The 21,353-nt window shown below is 39.8% G+C and overlaps 1 protein-coding gene across 1 annotated transcript; it reads right to left on the reverse strand.

Moving 5' to 3' along the window:
- Window positions 1-3,598: 3,598 nt before the first annotated feature.
- On the reverse strand, window positions 3,599-8,255 carry LOC133879781 (probable protein phosphatase 2C 42). Its single transcript, XM_062318557.1, has 4 exons — window positions 7,663-8,255; window positions 6,580-6,950; window positions 4,967-5,203; window positions 3,599-4,119 (listed from the first exon to the last, which is right to left on the reverse strand). The coding sequence occupies exons 1-4, from the start codon at window positions 7,985-7,987 to the stop codon at window positions 3,904-3,906; spliced, it is 1,149 nt and encodes a 382-aa protein (XP_062174541.1). The 5' UTR covers window positions 7,988-8,255; the 3' UTR covers window positions 3,599-3,903.
- Between the last annotated feature and the right edge of the window lie 13,098 nt (window positions 8,256-21,353).

Genomic DNA, 21,353 nt, shown 5'->3' on the forward strand with positions numbered 1-21,353 from the left:
CTTCCAGCCATTTTGAGTTAGAGCATGACCACTATGCGCCGAAGCGTGGGATCGAAGACAACGGCCTCCTATTTGTTTCTGATGCTGGTTTTGCTGTGTTGCTTCTATTTTTTCTTGACTTTTATTGTAGTGTTGTTGTTCTTAAATTTTTTTCTCTTTCATTGTGTGTTTTTGTTGTATATGTTCCCCGCATGCATTTAGGTAGGGTTGAAGGGTATCAACAACAATACTCAAACTCCCTCTTTGTATGCATTTGTAGGAAACTATAAAATAGAGCAATATATATGCCGAAAATATATATCCAAACACCACAAGCACAAGACACAAGATTTTTACGTGGAAAACCTTCTTGGTGTGAGAAGGAAAAACCACAGGACCATAGTCCACTCAAACAATTACACTATCAACAATTATTGGAATACATGAGCCTTCTTTAGTCTCAACTAGAGGCATACAATCAGCAATTATCTTTGTTAGGGAAAATATTAGTTTATCAAAACCCATCAAAATCATTTGGGCCCAACCGGTTCAACCGACCCGACCTGGGTAGTCGACCCGGATACCTCGTAACACTCGAGTTCGCGAACATCTCGGTATTACCCGAGATTTAAGGGACACATCGCACAATACACAACTAGATCGTGCGCCCGAAGTTTCTCCAAACAACATGTCACCCATAAAGGATCGTGCGCCCAAGATAGGCGGTCATGGAACCCGAAATGTCCGTGTGCCCGAGGCCACGTCTTCCTCAACTACCGATCCCTGCACAAACTGGGAACAATCCTAATTGCTCCTCAATCTCTATAAATACCAAAGTCTCTTCAGATACTGTGAGAGATTCTATGCTTCTAAAAATTACTTTGCTCATATTCAAACTATCATTTGACTTGGGCATTGGAGGGGGATCATCGGCACCCCCCCGACGCAGTGTTTATTATTTTGCAGATCATAAAGAATAAAGCGAATCTTCAGCCGAATTCATCATCCGACACGTCACCATGCTGGAAATTGTCTCAACAATCTTCAACAAATACAATTTCATGGCTTAAATCAACTTCTACAATAATTAAAGAAAGATCTCGCCAAAACAGAGGCTACTATCACAAGTTAAAAAACTGACACCGAATGCTCAGAATCCAATCTTCACCGTTCACAATTAAGATTCATGTGTCATGAACATCCTTGTAAAATTGTAGTTCAATCAAACCACAAACGCTTATTGATCCGAGCAGTTGATCAAGATTGGACATAAAATTTCAAAAACTCTATTTTCTTTCTCTCTCTCTGGCGGCAACTCTCTCTTCTTTTTCTTCTTATTTTTTTGATTGCTCACTTACACTTTGCAGCAGTAAAGGATAAGGTTATTAACCATATTCTCCCAAATAGTCCTCTCCACATAGCACCAAGATCCTCTCCAATTGATTTTCAACTGGAGAGGAGCCAATCGTTTATACACAGGGGCATTTTTGTAATTTCACATGATATGAAATTACAAAAATGCCCCTGTGTATAAAGGACCGGCTCCTCTCCAATTCCTCTCTCAACTGGAGAAGATTCTGGTCCTTCCACACATGGGCTAGTATTGGGCAAGTTTGGGCCATCCTCACTTAGGAGGGAAACCCAACCCAACAATCCGTACTATTGGTTGGTCTTTGGCATGCCTGAAAATGGTGATCGCCCCTCGAGCGCAGTACTGCAACCTGCAGGGGGTTATTGAGCTCTGCTGGGGTGAATGTTGGAAGTTGTGGATACTTAATCCCTAAAATGGCCCCACTTTTGATAATAGTTACGCAACTACATGTTGGGCTATTTTGGTATTTGGGTCGTGATTTTTCTTTACTACAAAATTAGATATAGTAAATAAGAAAATGTTTGAGATAGTTGTGAGGTAAAAAAGAAACGTAATTTTAAAAATTAATTTATTTATTTATTTATTTTGGATAATGAGTGTATGTAACTTTGTCCCAATTAATATTGAGCACGTCTCTCCTTCCTCACACGCACTAGATAATTACTAGACCACGTAGAAATCTAGTGTGGTTCCAAAGTGATAATTGCCACTTTTTAAAGAGAGTAATGTTATTTAGTGCCACACCATCTCAATTGAATATCAGTCAATCTGCTACCAGATATGATACGTTTAAAATCAATGGTTGATTTCTAGTGGCAAGAGAAATGTTAATTTAAAGAGCAATCTTATCACTTCGTGTCAAATTTAAAATCTTTTAGTTCAAAAAGACTCCCTTAGACATAGAGAGCCAAACACTCTCTTCTCTCCCCTGAAAACAACCAATACACCCAATGGTTGTCGACGGACAAGCCTCCATTGGGCGTGTTGCCTCCTCCTCTGTCTTTCGCTATTGCTACGGGTCTCCTGAGGTGGTATTCTCTCTTCTGGTCATTTTGAGTCTGAACATGACCACTATGCGCGGGAGGATGGGATTGAAGACAACGGCCTCCTACTTGTTTCCAATGCTGGTTTTGCTGTGTTACTTTTGTTTTTTTCGGGGCTTTTAGTCGTAGTATTGTTCTTAAATTTCTTTCTCTTTCATTGTATGCTTTTGTTGTCTATGTTCCCCTTCATGCGTTTAGGTAGAGTTGAAGGGTATCACAAGAGTTATGCCCCTATCTAAATTATTTTCTCGCAGAGTTCGAATAAGGTTGAAGGGTCTTGCAACAGTCATACCTGTGACGTCCCACATCGCCTAGCTATGGGAATGTGGATGTGCTTACATGTATATTTACATTATTCTTGACATAACTCGTTTTAAAGCTGCAATGACCATGAACCTATCAGAATTCTGCAGTTAAGCGTGCTTTTGCGAGAGTAGTACCAAGATAGGTGATCTCTTGAAAAAGTCTAGTTCAAATGAGCCAAAAACAGATAATATTGTGTTGTTAGAATGAGCTGTTACAATACCCCTATCAATGACCTGCTTTACCGCCTTAATTGGCAGCCACATTTCTTGGCGTTCGTCCCAAGATATAATAGAGCCGAATCATTTATTTGATGTATTCCCTTTTAATTTATATTTTATCTGGTGCTTCTTGTTAGATTGCCCGGCCCTAATTTGTTATTCTTAGTTGTAATTATTCTTGATATGTACTTACCAAAAAAAAAATAAAAAAATCTATGAGATCAATCAAGATCTAAACTTTTCTGGGAGATTTTGGTACCAGAGTTTCTGACCTTTGGCTCAAACACAGTAAGTTCATCAAAGTTCGAACTACATGTTTTTGCAATTTTCAAATTACAACCATGTATTCTTGCCAATTGACATCGATGCGAAGGTTTTATGCCTGAGGAGAAGACTACTTTCCGTTCTGTAACCCTAATTTTGGAGATGGGAAGGAAAAGAAAAACAAAACAAAAGGTCAAGACCAGCAGCTCTAGTCTTAAAGACTTCCATCGTCAATGCTCGGAACCTTCCTCGGGATGACGAACAGCCAATCTTTGGGCGGCCCTCACTGGCTCACTCCCATATGGAAAGTAGCAGAGACTCAAGAAGCTGATGCATGATGATTCTTCCTACGTTTGATTTTAATAAACCATAGATTATACAGATACATTATCCATAATGATTAACAAATGCAAATATTAATACTGCCTAAAGAACGTGGCCACAAGTATATGTGATTGGAAATCAAAGAAGGTGCATTTAAATAATAAACTATATCCATGTATAACATGCAATTTGTAGTAATTAAAGTAATCTCTCACAACATTATACAAATTTTAAGCCTCTTTCAGATAAGGTATCTCGGTATAGGTATCCAAGCAGTGAAACTGCTTTGTCAGTGCTGCTCTCAAGCCATGCAATCATATCTTATGCTGGTAGAGTGGTCGGTTTTAAGGATGTCGGCCAAAATCAGATGTTGCAGAAACACGTTTGCTTTCAGAAATTATGAGTGATCAATAGCGCTTCGGATTGAGAGCGGGGGCTCTTGCACCATGCCTCTGGTTATAAGGTCGTGGTTTAAGAACAAAACAATAACAGTTATATCATCATGAAAATGGCGACGAACCTTCTTGTCAATTTTACGAAGATCTGAATATCTCATTTCTCGTTTTCTAGCCGCCTCTTGCAGGGCAGCCTTGACAAGTCTTTTTGCACTTCCCTGCATTTAAGAAGTTGGTGAGCACCGTATACGCCAGAAAACCAGAACACTATCAAAATGATATATAAAATAAACACAAGCAAATGGATCAAATCCCTTCACTGCATCGTGAATGTAAAAGTATAATGATTCAGCTCAGCCCCATATATGAAGATATAAGATTCTGTTTCTGAGAATGTAAAAAATTCGGCAGCCTCATGGGGAGCACTCCCACGGTTATTATTTATTATCAGCATCAAAGGCTCTAAACCTTCTACATGAAAAACTCCTCAATAGGCTCTAATGGCAGTCAAATTGGAGGCTAGCTTTAAATAACCATATTTTCATTTGACCAGAAGAAGTAGGGCAGGATTTGTAAAAACTGAGGGGCCAGTAGAATTATAAAGCACATGACACTAGCAGATAACAGCAGAACAATCCGTTCAATCATCAATGCTGAGTTATTTAGAAGAAGCTGTTTAAACAAAGCAGAACATTGTGATGGTCTTTAACATCTCATACACATCTACATTAAAATAATAAACTCCTGAATCCAGAACACATAGCCAACAGACGTGAACAAGAAGCTAGATGATCATATATGAATGAGCTTATGAAATTGCCTGATCAATCAAAGAGGAAGACTGCAAGATAAAATCTAAACGTTGTCAAGCAAAAAGAAAATGGACATATAAATTATAAGTGCATCTGATAATGATATTGCAACACTCAATTCCAGTACATGGCTTAATATCCTCAGTTACTTTCCTCACATCTAGATGAATTAAGTAAATCCCGATCGGTCAACAATCTGACTAGCAATAAAAAAAGCTGCAATATTAATAGATTATACGGGACAAAATCTTACTGCTCGTGGATGACTCTGGACAATATCCACAGCCTTCTCATTACTCAAGTGTTCCCATAGACCATCAGATGCAAATATGAGGAAAGAATCATTTGGTTGGATATGATGAGAAAGAATAGTTGGAACAGCAGACAAGATTGGCATCTTCAGAGGTTCAGGAAGTCTGAATTTCGCACTAAACGGTTCCCTGTTGTACTGCGCATCTTTCATATATACATCCCCTATGGATCTAGAAACCTGAATCAAATTATAATCACGTCTATGAAAAGATATCACTTTAAGAAGGGAACATGGTCATAGAAAGTTGGAAAGAAAAAAAAATAAAAGATATAGATTCTCACATTGATCCAAATTAGAATAATCATAAGAAATTCCTCAAGAAAAATAAAATCAAACAGTTGTTTTCATAATTAATTTTCTATGAAAGTTTGTATTGAGCTGTCAAAAAAAAAAGTTAATAAATTTTATTTTTTTGATAAGTAGTTATTAAAATTTTCTTCTATGTAAACAAACATTTTTTTTAATAAGTAAATCAAGCTGTGGAAAAAAGTGATTAAATTTTCTTTTATGTAAACAAACTTTTCACTTTTCTAAAATTGTATCAATAGCATTTAGCAAAAACCATACACTATTGGACCTTTTCCTACATATGACTAAACATTTCATCCATTATGACAAAACAGGAAATTCAATAGTTTCCTAAGTCGGTGCAAATTCTTTTCTTTTTACACAATATTTAGACAAAGTTATTCAAAGTTAAGAACAATTTACTGAAAAGTCTCATTTTTCAGTAACAATAGCTACTCATTGATCAATAAGATGCTTAACATTTTTTTATTTTTTTTGCTTACTAATGTATAAAGAAACTGACTGATCAAGTTATGGTGATTTTGGGTTTGAAAGATTCTTACAAAAATTGATACTTTACTTACGAGAAAAGAGAAGAAAGATTCTGACAAAAATTGATACTAATGCAGCAACATAAATGAAATAAAATAAGAATAGGAAAGAAAAACTTCAAAAGGCCCATTCTCTTCATCGATTTCCCAAGTGATTAACAATTATCCTTAAACTCATCTCTCATGCCAATATGGTACATACCAGAGCACAGATGCCAATTAGTCCATATGTGATGGAAGTTGTAATTTTTTTATTTTTTATTTTTTTTTGATAAGTAAGAGATTTTTTTTTTTTTAAACCTCCATGAATGACGGGGCTAATAAAAACACTTCAAAAGGCAATCACCTAGGTTGTCTCTTTGCACCGTCTTGACACATGGACTTCAAACTTTTCTGGATCAAATGTACTGACATACATTAGGCAATCGCTAATAAAAACACTTCAAAAGGCAATCACCTAGGTCGTCTCTTTGCACCGTCTTGACACATGGACTTCAAACTTTTCTGGATCAAATGTACTGACATACATTAGGCAATCACAAGGGAAGCACCTAAAGATCTCTAAGTTTAGTCATTTCTCGAAAAAAAAAAAATTCAGCTAAAACTAAATTCTATCCACTAAAATATATGCTGGAGATTTCAAGCAACAGTATAAAACTCAAGGAAATTACCAAAATTCGAAACACTAGACAAAAAGTAAAATTTTGAAATAACCTGGATAATGCCCTTTACTCTCCAAACTCCATGCTTAAGAACAACAATTTGAGGATCATCAGGGTGTAACTCTTTAAGCTCCTGCCTGACAGCCTCAATGTTTGCATTGTGTTCTGTCGATAACTGTATGGCAGCAATTCCTCCAGTGTTGCCAACTTTCTTGCCCAATACAACACGGGAATCTCCAAGGTTTGCCACGAAGAGGGTCTGCCGAAATATAACTCCAACCAGACAGCATGACCCAACAGTTGCTATGTTGGGTCGAGTACTCCATAACTCTGACACAAGGGCAGTAAACCCTTCCTCTGTTTCGCGGAAAGCTCTTTGAATGGTATCAGTCGACACAACTCCCTCTGCCTCCGCTGATATTGCTGCATAAACACAAAGCCTAAGATAGCCAACATAAGAAAGTCTCCTTCCCTATTAAACTAAACAAATAAGAAAATTTAAAACTAAAAAAAAAGAAAGAAAGAAAGAAAGAGAAAAGGGTAAAGGATAACTTAATGTCAAATTACTTATTAAGCATGCATTTTCTGAAGCACTTTTCTTGCTTTTGAAAACAAAATCAAAATTGCTTTAAGCTATTAAAAAGCAAAAAAAAAAAAAAAAAAGTACTAACTAAACAGTACCACACATTTGTACAGCCTCTTTCAACTGTACCCGATACCATTCTTTGCAATCTAAAATCTCAAAGTGCCCCAATCAAAAACCACAACTTTTCAAAGGCTCACGAAAAGCAAAATTTGATCCAAAAATCACAAATAACTAATTACAAAAAACGGTTGCATTCCATTGAAAGCACACTAAAAATCATACAAATAGTTCAAAGACGTGGCCAATTGAAAAGCACAAGAAGCACCAAAAACCCTAAAACTACTGTATATAAAGAAAAGTTGGGGGGTTTCATAATCACGGAAAGCAAATTTGATCCTCGAAAAGCACTGCTAACTAATCACAAAAACAGTTGCAATCCATGAAAGCAATCACACACATAGTTCCCAGACGTGGCCAATTGAAAACTACAAGTACCAAAACCCTAATATCACCGTATATATACAAAATTGGGGTTCCGAAACCACGGACCTTGGAAATGGCGGAACAAGTGGTCGCAGACATAGCGAGAAGCCTCGGGGCCACCGTGGCCGTCGTAGACGCCAACGAAGGTCCCGAAGGGCCCGGACTCGATCTGGCTCTGGTCCTCGAGGACCTGGTTGGCCTGGACCACGGCCATGGAGAAATCTCCGGCCGCAGACCTTCCGATATCGCGAAACCACAGCAGTCCATGCTTGCCTTCTCTTCCACCGGAACCGTCGCTGCAATTGGTGCCGAGCACGCCGACGGAATCGAGTTTCTCACCGCCGAATGGCTTCAAGCAGAGAGAGAACAGATTCATCAATGCCTGGAGCATCCCACATCTCTCATAAACCCTAACCCAAACTCTAGCCAGAGAGAGCACTGGAACCTTTTTCGTCGTCTAAGAAAATGGGTCTCCAAGTTTTGAAGAGAAAAAGAGGGGAAGGGAAACTCTAGGTTTAAAGAAGGGGGTGCTTAGGTTAAGAGGGGGAGGGTGCGTAGGTTTGCGGCTGTACGGTGGTAGAGGAACAGCGCAGGGGGCATCGCATTGTGGGAGGAAGATGGTGTGTGCCCTTGTGGGGAAGCCTTTTTGTTGAGTGTTGTTTTCGATGTCCGTCATATAAGTTTTGAGAATTACGGGTATTTTGAGAATTTTTTTTTTTTTAATAAGATTTAATGAAAAATTTTAATTGAAAGTTGAAATTAAAAAAAAAAAAATTGAAAGATAAATATTTTAAATTGATACTTTTTAAAGATGAATGCTCTAATTAAAAAAATAATAAAATATCAAAGATTATAAGAAAGAAAGGCCTAGATTGTTAAATTAATAATTTTGATGCTCCGTTTGGTGTTTGGAGATGGAAGTCAAAAGCCAGCCTACCTTTGTTTCTTTGGTCTTTACATGAGATTTCAAATGTTTGAATATACGTTCGAGGCAATTCACATTTGCTTTAGTAAAGTTGATGAAGGCAGGCATAAACGGTCAGCATGGATGAGGATTGGACGGACTGGGACTAAAAGATTGGACAAGGATTCTCTCCGGTGGACAGTATTAAGTCGGTCTCATTTTAAGGGTAAAATTGTTTTTCTACATTTTTTTAAAGATAATTTTACCATCTAAATATAACCAACCGGATGCTGTCCGCTTCAATTGAACCGGAGAGAATCAGATGGTAAAAGATTTGTGATGGGGTTGGGTTAGTTTTGTTTTGTAGCCGCATGCATCGTCATGTTCATTGGCATCATATTTTCCTTTCACTTCAGTCAAAAGGTGTTGCGCTTTACGGGACAGGCCAACCGAAATGAAGCTCCACCATACATGATTGCCCTTGTGGCACCATCTAAATTAGTGCTTGGTTCCTGAAAAGAGCGCAACGCCGATGCCACCGAGCAACTAATGGGGGCAGTTTGACGGCGTTCTGGGTAGCAAATTTTCAATCAAACGCAAAAGCTTTTGAGACATTTGTCGAGTAGCCATTCTGTTGTTTTCTTTCACCTGTTGGACGGTGGGTTTGCTTCCAACATTTGTCGAGAGCCCCATGTTATCATTTTTGTTTTTGTACTAGATGATGGATTTTTCTTCTCTTGGAATTGGTCGGGATTTTTTTTTTTTTCATCGGAAGCTAATTACAGCCTGATTGGGACATGTTCCGGTCTATGCGCTGAATTTCATGCCGGATCAAGAGCCATTTGCGGTGGACCGGTCAGTGTATGTTAGTGACAAAGTTGGACGCCATAGCCAAATGAGGAATGCTAGATATCCCAATTTTTTTTTTAAAAAGTTGACTTCCAAATGATGTGTCACAATCTCATATGATTTATCATTTTGAAAAATGTGTCATAATTTCATGGGATTGTGACACATCATTTGGGAACCAATTTTTTGGAAAAAAAAAAAATTTGGGATGTCTAGTAGTTCTTTAGCCAAATACCCCCATTATGGTACATCAACAAAGAAATTACAACAACTAAAAATAACCCAACAAAGAGTTCCGAATTAACCTCATCGGTGGTGGTAAATATAAATTAAAAGGAACTGCATTAAATAAATGACGTGATCCTATATATTCTTGGTACGAAGACCAAGAAAAGTGATCGCAAATTAAGGCTGTTTAGTAAGACGCACCACGAATGGGGTAGCCTAGAGGCACAAGGACTACAAACCTCGAACGATCCAATAATTCAATCTCTAGCCCAACAAAGAAACAACTGCACCAGCATACTCAAGGTAAACCGATGTGGCAAAGAAGACACAAATGAGGGTCAAAACAAATGAGAGTGCATGGCGTAAATTGTAAAGGATGGAATAGAGGAGACTAATGGTGTAACGCCCCCAAACCGCTAAGGGTTAGGTTCGTCCATTTTCATACACCAAACTGCAAAGATTCGTAAGGTCTACCAGATAACCTAGCTAATATGCTGATTTAAATAAAAAAATAATAATAATAATTTTAAAACTCAGAGCTTTAATAAATGCAGAAACAGTTATTTCAAAAAGAGCAATTATGTTTGATTCAATAATTGAAAATCTAAAGAAAAACCAAATTTATTGTGCAAGTGCACTTATTGAGGTACTGAGATGTAATGTCCTAATGCTAGCCTAGATCCCATCCCGGCCGCCTAGGTCTCTCTGCTCATAACCTGAAAACAAAACAAAAATAAGGGGTGAGCGAGAAATGCTCAGTAAGACAACCCTCAACCATAAAACGGTTGAGTTAACTTCATTTTCTTTAAAACAATTATTAAAATATACTTGAAATCTAAATTTCTAGAACACAATTCAAAATTCGGCATTTTACTTAACACATAAAATACCCGTTAACAATTAAGACTTCTCATATATAGGGTCCATGTACACTATTACGCCCTGTGTACTAGGGTTGCACGGTCTACTGCGACCTCAGGCAGGTAAACTATAGTCACAGGCCCTGCCCCATCATGACGTAGCGGAAGACTAAGGTAACTAATCAAAGAACAGCGTCTTCGATTCTATAAGGAGAAGCGTCTATTTATAGAAGAGAAATACTTGTAGAGAAAGTAATCATAATCCTAATAGTAATAGTAAATTTTATTCTAATAACAATAGTAAACCTTATCCTAGTAGTAAAAGTAAACCTTATTCTAAAAGGAAATCAAATAAAGAAAAGCTATTTATTAGGGACCTTCTAGAAACTTCTAGGGACCTTCATGTGCTACATCAGTCTCCCCTTCTTGAAAAGAACTCGTCCTCGAGTCAAATTCCGACTCCTCTTGTGGAAAGTATTCAAAAATGTCTGCCACGTTGAATGTTGAAGATACTGCCAAGTCCTCGGGAAGATCAACGACATATGCATTATCTTTAATCTTTTTAAGTATTTTGCATGGACCATACTTCTTATTCCTCAGCTTTCCAGAAACACCAGTCGGTAATCGTCCCTTGCGTAGATATACCATCACAAGATCTCCTTCTTGAAAAATCTTTGATCGCCGACCCTTGTCTGCTGCTGCCTTGTACTTAGCATAGGATTTTTCTAGATGCTGACGAACTTCCTCTTGGGTAGCTTTCACCTGTTCTGCTAAATGCTCTGCTGCGACGCTTGCTCCCGATAACTTAGGTAAAACTGCCAGATCTACTGCAAGTCTCGGAGTTCTCCCATAGACGACTTCGAATGGTGCCTTCCCAGAAGATCGATTCACCATGTTGTTGTAGGCAAACTCAGCCTGAGCTAAAGCCAGGTCCCATTGCCTCGGTTTATCGCCTGCAATACAACGAAGTAAATTACCTAGATTTCGATTAACAACTTCTGTCTGCCCGTCCGTTTGCGGATGGCTCATGCTACTGAACTTCAATGCTGTGTCGAACCGCCTCCATAATGTTCGCCAAAAGTGAGACAAGAACTTGGTGTCTCGATCAGAAGTGATAGACTTTGGGATCCCATGCAATCGAACCACCTCTCGAAAAAATAGATTGGCCACTTGAACAACATCAGATGTTTTCTTACAAGCAACAAAGTGAGCCATTTTGGAAAATCTATCCACAATTACCATTATAGAATCTGCTCCTCGTTGGGTTCTCGGGAGACCCAATACAAAATCCATAGATACATCTTCCCACGGTTCTTCCGGTATTGGTAAAGGCATGTATAGTCCTATATTTTGAGTTTGCCCCTTGGCGACCTGACAAGTCTGGCATCGTCGGACAAAATTACCTACTTCTTTTTTTAGTTGCGGCCAGTAATATCGCTCCTCTACCAGAGCAATAGTCTTGTCTCTTCCCAGATGACCACCCAATCCTCTAGCATGTAATTCTCGGATTATTTGTTCCCGTAAGGAACTCCTCGGAATGCATAGCCGATTCCCACGAAATAAATACTCCTCCTGAATGTGTATCTCGGAAACTGGTTGCCCCGCCTTGCAACACTTCCAAGTCTCACCAAAATCCTCATCTTCCTCATATAACTCCTTTAGGCACTCGAATCCAGTCACTTCAGCTTTCATGGTTATCAGCAAGGTAGCTCGACGGCTCAAAGCATCAGCTACACGATTCAGTTTGCCCGACTTATGCTTGAGAGAAAAAGTGAACCGTTGGATATAAGAAACCCACCGAGCATGCATCCGATTTAGATTCTTTTGACTATTGATGAACTTTAATGCTTGATGATCGGTATAGAGGACAAACTCTCGTTGGATTAGGTAGTGCTCCTACACCTTGAGCGCTCTTAAGACAGCATAAAGCTCCAACTCATATTTTGTCTTGCTTCTCCGAGCTTTTCACTACAAAATTCCACAGGCTTCCCTTCTTGAGATAACACAGCTCATATCCCGATGATTGATGCATCACACTCAACTTCAAACAGCTTGTCAAAGTCGGGTAAGGCAAGTACAGGTGCCGTGCATAGTTTTTCTTTGATGATTGAGAAACTTTGCTCAGCTTCGTCACCCCAGTTGAATTTTCCTTTCTTCATACACTCAGTGATTGGTGCTACAATACTACTGAAATTCCGAACGAACCTTCTATAGAAAGTTGCTAACCCATGGAAACTTCTTACTTCTCCCACTGTCTTGGGCGTAGGCCATTCTCTGATGGCTTTCACCTTTTCTTCATCCACTCTGATTCCATTGGCACTAACCACAAATCCGAGGAAGACTAATTGATCCATCATGAAGCTACACTTCTTTAAGTTGATAAACAACTTATTTTCACGGAGGACCTCCAATACTTTCCTCACGTGATCCATGTGATTCACCGGGTTGCGACTATAGATAAGAATATCATCGAAATAGACAACAATAAAATTTCTAATAAAAGGTTTCAATACCTGATTCATGAGTCGCATGAAAGTGCTTAGTGCATTTGAAAGACCGAAAGGCATTACCATCCACTTGTAAAGCCCCTCTTTAGTCTTGAACGCAGTTTTCCATTCATCTCTCGGTCGTATACGAATTTGGTGATATCCACTCCTCAAGTCAATCTTCGAAAAAACCTTAGCCCCAGATAGCATATCAAACATGTCACTTATTCGGGGAATTGGAAATCGATACTTGATCGTGATCTTGTTTATTGCCCGGCTATCCACGCACATTCGCCAACTTCCATCTTTCTTCGGTACAAGTAGGGCCGGTACTGCGAATGGACTCATACTCTCACGCAGATGTCCCTTCTGAATTAACCCATCTACCTGCTCTTGCAAAATAGCATTCTCTTTTGGGCTCATTCGATAGTGTGGCAAGTTTGGGAGACTTGCTCCTGGCATTAAGTCAATACAGTGCTGGATATCTCTCATGGGTGGCAGGCCTTCGGGCATCTCTTCAGGCATGATGTCTCGAAATTCTTCTAATATCGGTTGCATTATCTTGGGAACTTCTTGTGAGACAGAATTCGGCGTTCCCTTAGTCACCAATGCTACGATGTCTCGGGCCTCCTTAACTTCTTCTATAAATTCTGAACCAGTGGATAGGAGGACCGGCTTACCCTTGGAATGAGTTGAATTTTCGACTTCTTGTAAGGGTCGAAATATTATCTTCCGACCATCCCAAAAGATAATGTAAACATTAGCCCTTCCTTGGTGCTGGGCATCCACATCAAATTGCCAAGGTCTTCCTAGGATTAAGTGGCATGCGTCCATCTCCACTACATCACATAAAATAGAATCTGAGTAATGTTTACCGATTGAGAATGTGAAACGACTTCTCTCGGTTACTAGTGTCTTGGTTCCTCGCTTGATCCATTCGATCTTGTATGGAGCAGGGTGCTTCTCAGTTTTCAAACCCAACTTCGATACCATCTCCTTTGACACTACATTCTCCTCACTACCACCATCAATAATCACATCACATACCCTTTGGTTGACTGTGCAGCGAGTACGAAAAATCTTGTGCCTTTGGGATTGATCTTCTTGCCTCGGGGTCAAGAGTAAACGTTGAATTACTAAGGATCGGGAAAGTGGGATTCCCTCATCAGCGTCAGCCAACTCCTCTTCCTCATATTCGGGTGTATCATCATCTCCATGCTCGGATCCTTCTTTTGGCTCAGGTTCGATCAAGTTTACCATCTGTCTCCGGGGACATTAATGAAATCTATGTCTTGGTTGGTTGCATTTGAAACACTTGTCTGGACCGGGCCGTGCGTATGGATTGTTGGATGGTTGTCTCGGGATGTTTGAACTGCTACTGGCTCCTTTTCCCGTGGAGGTCACTGGTTGACTTGGTGTGACCGTCGGAACTAGAGATTGCTTTCCCCGACCTTGTGTTGCTCTCGTTGAATCGCTCGGGTTTCGCTCCCAAGTTGGTGCTCTAGGCCGCTCCAATTGCTTCTCGGCTCGAGTTGCCAAGCTAACTGCCTCGTTCAAAGTAAAGACAGGATGCATAGAGACTTTATCTTGTATTGCTACACGCAGTCCACCAATAAACCTTGCAACTTGTTGATCTTCTGTCTCCATGAGATCATTCAGGGCGGATAGGCGATAGAAATCATCAACATACGCCTGGATGGTTCGACCTCCTTGTCGACATTCTTGGTATTGCTAGAATAGTTGTTGCTCAAAATCCGGTGGTAAAAACCGTGCTTTGAGTAGCCGCTTCATCTTCAACCATGAAGTTACCGGTCCCTTCCCTTGTCAGGCACGGGAAATCTATAATTTCTCCCACCAAGCAGAAGCTCCTCCCTTGAATTTGTATGCCACTAATTTCACCTTGCGATCCTCGCGAATATTCATGTAATCAAAGAACCTCTCTACCTCTGTCACCCAATCTAGGAAATCTTCAATTTGAAGATGCCCGTTGAATGATGGGAGACCAATCTTCATTCGGTATTCATGGGATTCCTCCCTACCGTGATCCTGACGTCTGGGTTGCTCTCCATAAGCATCCCGGTGGCCAGCGCCTTCATAGACATTCCCCATATGGCCAGCTCCACCGCGCTCATAACCTCTGAAGCCTGCGCCGCCGCCATGACCGGCGCGCCTACGTCCTTCCCCTCATCGATCTACTCCATCGTTCTGTCCGAACACCCCTTCAGCAAAGTCTTCATCGTCACTAAGATCCTCATAGACCGGTGGTCGGTTTATGGGTGCAAGTTGTCGGTGAAGAATAGGCCTCACTCGAATCCCATCGTCATCATGGGCATCATTGTCCCTATGATTACGATTAGGACCCATGTGCATGCGCTCCATCATCTCTCGCATCTGGCGCATCTCTTGTCGCATCTCTTCTCGCATTGTTTGCTGGAACTCTTGGAATTCGGCTTTCCAAGGAGCCTCCCTGTCACGATCAGCGTCGTTAGGGGGATTGTCACCGTTGCGTTGATTGGCCATGATCAGGATAAAGCCTGCTCTGATACCAACTGACGTAGCGGAAGACTAAGGTAACTAATCAAAGAACAGTGTCTTCGATTTTGCAAGGAGAAGCGTCTTTGTCTTCTACCCCAAAAGATAAAACAAGCCCACAGGCTAAAATAAAGATAAAACTCCGCAGAGTATTTGAGAGAGAATTCCCTAATTTTATAACAATTCCATTGATTGAGTTTTTACATAATAAGCAAACCTATTTATAGAAGAGAAATACTTGTAGAGAAAGTAATCCTAATCCTAATAGTAATAGTAAACTTTATTCTAATAACAATAGTAAACCTTATCCTAATAGTAAAAGTAAACCTTATTCTAAAAAGAAATCAAATAAAGAAAAGCTATTTATTAGGGACCTTCTAGAAACTTCTAGGGACCTTCATGTGCTACATCACATCAGCTAATTAATTGAAGTGCACTTAGCATGACATAGGGATGGATTACCGCATTCTCTAAGTCCTTTAGCGGTTGCGCTTCCATCCAAGCAACGGTACCGAGCTTAAACTCTGCAAATCTCTGTGAATATATCTAGGGCCAAAATAATAGTCTCCTCCACACACGTGCATCATTTATAAAATTTTCATTATCATAAATTATTCTTATAACTTTGATAACTCTTGAAGCAACGTGTGGGAGGGTTTTTACTCTCCTTTTCTCATTAATTTCAAAAAGCTGTAACTTCCCGTCTCGGGAACCAACTAAACAATTTACTAATAATTAGAAAATCCTTTATAACCAAAGCTTCTTTTAAAACAGTGATTTCAAGATTAACATTTATACCGATAATTTTCATCTCAAAACTATTTTTAAAACAGTCCTTCATGTATCAATATAATTTGAAATATAGAACAAGAACAATTAATTGCAAATATGCTTAAAAAAAATGATAAAGTAATATGACATAAAACAATTTGAAAAGGGGTAGAGGATCCCTTACCTCTCCGAATGCAACTAAAGCAAATTCCTTGACAGCTAACTAGTCACCTGAGTACAGGTTCCAACAAATTAATACTACATACTCGACACTAGAAAATATCCAAACACTACTACGGTTCGTCTTGCTAGCATATTGAGAATGGATTCCCTAGATATGTTTAAAGACATTAATAAAGATAATTGTCATCAGAAATATTCTCCTTCAATATAATAAAGTTTAATAAATTCCGATATCACGAACTATACTCTTAATAAAAATGGTTTATAAAAATGATCCATGATTTTTAAGAAATTTACGAGAAGGTTTGAAACAGTTGAACTAAAATAGTTTTGCTTCTCTGTGGAAAAGATTTAAAAGAAAAATAAAATAAAATAAAAATAAAAGAATAAACAGTAAGGCTAGTTTGCTATGTTTACGGCTAGAAGAGAATATATATATATATATATAAATAACATGAATCACTCGGGCGTGGAGACCCTGCTGTCCAAAAAGAAGGAAATAATAAAAATAATAAAGGCTATGCCTCTTGTGATTTTGTTGCTAGGAAAGAAAAGAAAAGAAAAGAAATAAATAAATTAAGAAACCGAGAGAGGCACTCGGCGTGAAGCTTCTTGAAGGAATAAGAATAATGATAATAAAAGGAATTGCAAGTTTGGCAAGTGGTACTACAGAATTTCTGTAAGGGAATTGGAGGAAATAGGAGGGTGACGTTGGTGCTAGAAAAAGAAAGAGTAAAAAAAAAACAACATGCAAATAGGACAAGAGCCTTGACTGTATGCCAAGCAGAAAAGTAAAATATCAAGGCCAAAAAGAAAAGTCAAGAGCAAAGCTAAAGAAAAAAAAAAAAATCTAGCTAGTCCTAGAGACTTGAGATGATTGCACTAAACTAAAAAGGCCATGCCACCGCACGTTAAGGCCGCTACGATAGTCAGTAAGGAAAAGAAAGAAGAGAGAAAAAAAAAACAAAAGAACAAGAAAGACGTACATTACGTCGATACAACAGAAAAGAAAGAAAAGAACAGAAATATGAAAAATATACCTGCAGGTAGAAGTGAAGGAAGCTGAAAATCCTTTTCGGTGATGAGAGGAGAAATTGGCTGCTAGGGTTTTTAACTATAACATAAAATATTAACAGTAAAAGTGAAGTTTAAATTGATATAAAATTATTAAATTTAAAGCCAGGTATTTAATAAAATATTGAAGCGGTTATTTAACAAAAAGGAATAAAATAAATTTTCATATGTAAAAATCAGGCGTTTATTATTCCCGTCTAGTTATCTATTCTCATAGGTGGTAAAGACTATTCTACCCTCGAAAAGGATCAGGGTCATTACAATCTCCCCTCCTTATAAGAATTTCGTCCTCGAAATTCGGTAATCAACTACAATAGTAGTTACGAAAGGTACCTGAAGTATCAGAGTTGTACTTAGTATGTTCTTCAACTCCTTAATAAATCGGTCCCATGCTTGACGAGGTCAGGAACTAGGGTCGTGCGCTTTGGTTCGTCTAGTGTATGCCCTGAGGTCGTTATTGCACATGTTAATTGAATAGTTAACTAATAGGCATACTTAATTCCAATAACTACAAAAAGAAGGGGGAGAGAAAAATATCAGTAAATCTGCGGAATTTATCGAAAATTAGTTTTACCTACCTCAACTTCCTTATTCGGTTACTAGGCAAACAAATGCGGATAATTGTCACGCATAGTCTCTTCCAATTCCCACGAAGCTTCCTCTGGCGATTGGTGGTTACTCCACATTACCTTGACCATTGAGATCCGTCTCCGGCGTAATTCGTTCTCTTTCTTATCAATGATCTTCATGGGTATCTCCTCGTATGACAAATTTTCCCGTAAGGGAATCGTTTCAGCCTCCAACACATGTGAGGGGTCTACAACATATTTTCGTAAAGTCGATACATGGAAAACATTGTGCACTCCAGACAAATGGGGCGGCAATGCCAAGCGATATGCTAAAGGGCCAACTCGATCCAAGATTTCGTAAGGTCCAATGTATCGAGGGTTCAGCTTACCTCTCTTCCCAAAACGGGTCACTCCTTTCATCGGTGCTACCTTTAGAAATACTTTATCTCCATTTGTGAACTCCAAATCTCTCTGTCGGTGATCCGTACAGCTCTTTTGCCGGTTCTGAACCTCGGTCAGTCTCTGTCTGATTAAGGTAATCTTCTCTGCAGTTTCTTGGATTAGTTCTGGTCCTGTCAATTGTCTTTCTCCAACCTCGTCCCAATAGAGTGGTGATCGGCACCTTCTCCCGTAGAGGGCTTCATATGGTGCCATCTTGATGCTTGCTTGGTAACTATTATTGTATGCAAATTCTATTAAAGGAATATATTGACTCCAGCTACCTTTGAAATCCAGAACACACGCTCTCAACATGTCTTCCAATGTCTGGATTGTTCTTTCCGATTGCCCGTTCGTTTGAGGGTGGAATGCGGTACTAAAGTTTAGCTTCGTTCCCATTGCAGCTTGCAGGCTCTGCCAAAATCGAGAAGTAAAGCGTGGGTCACGATCTAAAATGATTGACACTAGCACACCGGGTAGTCGTACAATCTCACTCACATACTCCTTTGCCAAACGACTCATGTCATATGTTGTTTTAATGGGCAGAAAATGTGCTGACTTCGTCAGATGATTGACCACTACCCAAACTGCATCCAATCCAGTCACCGTCTTCGGTAAACTTGTGACGAAGTCCATGGCTATATGTTCCCACTTCCATTCTAGAATGGTTAATGGTTTGAGCATCCCTACTGGTTTCTGATGTTCTGCTTTGATCCGCTGACAGGTAAGGCAACGTTCTACAAACTGTGCAACTTCCCTCTTCATGCCGTTCCACCAATAGTGCTCCTTTAAGTCCCGATACATTTTGGTTCTTCCCGGATGTACTGTATACAGTGATTGGTGAGCTTCTGCTAAGATCACCCTTTTCAAATTGTCTTCCTTAGGTACACATAAACGGTTCCGGTACCTTAGCACCCCATCTTCAGAAATACCAAAATCTTCCCGTCCACTTTTACCGACTTCCGCCCGAATTTTAACTAGTTCATCGTCTACTAGCTGGGCCACTCTAATCTGTTCTAGTAAGGTTAGTTCCAAGTTTAACCTTCCGAGGTAAGACTACTCTTCTTCCACTGCCAGTTCAATGCCCGCTCTATCCATATCCAGAAGTAACTCCTTTTGAGTTGTAAACATTGCTGCTACCCTTCCCACTGTAGTCTTCCTGCTGAGGGCGTCGGCCACCACGTTTGCTTTCCCAGGGTGATAGTTGATGGAGCAGTCATGATCATTGAGGAGTTCCAGCCACCGTCTTTGGCGCATGTTGAGTTCTTTCTGGGTAAAGAAATACTTTAAGCTCTTGTGATCTGTGTAAATTTTGCAATGCTCCCCGTAAAGATAGTGTCGCCAAATCTTCAAGGCGAAAACCACTGCAGCAAGTTCAAGATCATGAGTCGGATAATTACGTTCATGCACTTTTAGTTGCCTTGAGGCATAGGCAATCACTTTCCCATTTTGCATCAGAACATAACCTAATCCCTTGTAGGAAGCGTCGCTGTAAATTACGAATCCACAGTCCCGGATGGGAGAGTGAGAATAGGTGCTGAGACCAGTCGGTGTTTCAGTTCTTGAAAACTTCTTTCACAATCCTCCGACCAAATGAAAGCCTCATTCTTCTTGGTAAGTTTGGTTAAGGGTGCAGCTAGCTTGGAAAACCCTTCAACAAATCTTCTATAATAACTTGCGAGGCCCAAGAAGCTTCGTATCTCATGGACACTCGTAGGCCTTGCCCAATTAACCACGGCCTCCACCTTACTAGGATCCACCGAAATTCCTTCCTTTGATATAACATGCCCCAAGAATGTTACTTCTTCCAAGCAGAATTCACACTTCTTGAATTTCTCAAAAAGTTTATGTTTCCTCAAGATACTCAATACCGTAGACAAATGCTCCTCGTGCTCTTCTCGACTCTTCGAATAAATTAATATATCATCAATAAATACCACCACACACCTATCAACGAGTTCTCGAAAGGTTCGATTCATCATGTCCATGAATGCGGCCGGGGCATTGGTTAGTCTGAACGGCATCACCAGGGACTCGTAGTGCCCGTAACGCGTTCTGAATGCTGTCTTTTGGATATCTTCTTCCTTAATCTTGAGTTGATGGTATCCGGACCTTAGGTCGATCTTAGAGAATACTTGGGAACCATGTAATTGATCAAAAAGGTCATCAATTCTTGGTAGCGGGTATCTGTTCTTGACGGTTACCTTGTTCAATTCCCTATAGTCGATACACAACCCCATCGATCCATCCTTTTTCTTCACAAATAAAACGGGAGCTCCCCAAGGAGATACACTTGGGCGAATGAATCCTCTGTCTAGGAGTTCTTGCAACTGCTCTTTCAACTCTCTCAGTTCAAGTGGTGCCATCCGGTACGGTGCCTTGGATATAGGTCCCGTGCCAGGTAATAAGTCTATAGTAAACTCGGTCTCCCTGTCTGGAGGTAACCTAGGTAGATCCTCTGGAAACACATCTACAAAATCCCGCATGATAGGTATCTCCTCGAGCATTGCTTCTAGTGCTTCTTTTGTCACACATGCCAAGAATCCCGAGCACCCTTGCTTCAAAAGCCGAGTCGCTTGCATTGCTGATACTAGCTTGGGTAAGTTGAAACCCTTATTCCCTTGAATTTTGAATTCTGCTGCTCTTGGTGGTCTGAACACTACTTCCTTGCAAAAACAAACGACACAAGCATGGTACATGGATAACCAATCCATACCTAGGATCACGTCAAACTCGCTCATTTCAAATATAACAAGGTTAGCCGGCATGACATGTCCTTGTATGGAAATAGGACAGTTTCTAACTATGAAGGTACATACTACAGTTTTCTCTACAGGGGTAGCTACTGCTAGGTCTACATCCA

Source organism: Alnus glutinosa, chromosome 1 (assembly GCF_958979055.1).
Source record: "Alnus glutinosa chromosome 1, dhAlnGlut1.1, whole genome shotgun sequence".
In the NCBI taxonomy this organism is placed as follows: domain Eukaryota; kingdom Viridiplantae; phylum Streptophyta; class Magnoliopsida; order Fagales; family Betulaceae; genus Alnus; species Alnus glutinosa.

Bases quoted from the DNA above. Each gene is read 5' to 3' on its own strand.
- LOC133879781 (XM_062318557.1), bottom strand. From the start codon at position 7,987: ATGCTCCAGGCATTGATGAATCTGTTCTCTCTCTGCTTGAAGCCATTC. The intron at 6,951-7,662 runs GTCCGTGGTTTC...GTGTTTATGCAG, and splicing joins CTTGTTCCGCCATTTCCAAG to CAATATCAGCGGAGGCAGAG. The intron at 4,120-4,966 runs GTAAGATTTTGT...TCTTAAATGCAG, and splicing joins TCCAGAGTCATCCACGAGCA to GGAAGTGCAAAAAGACTTGT.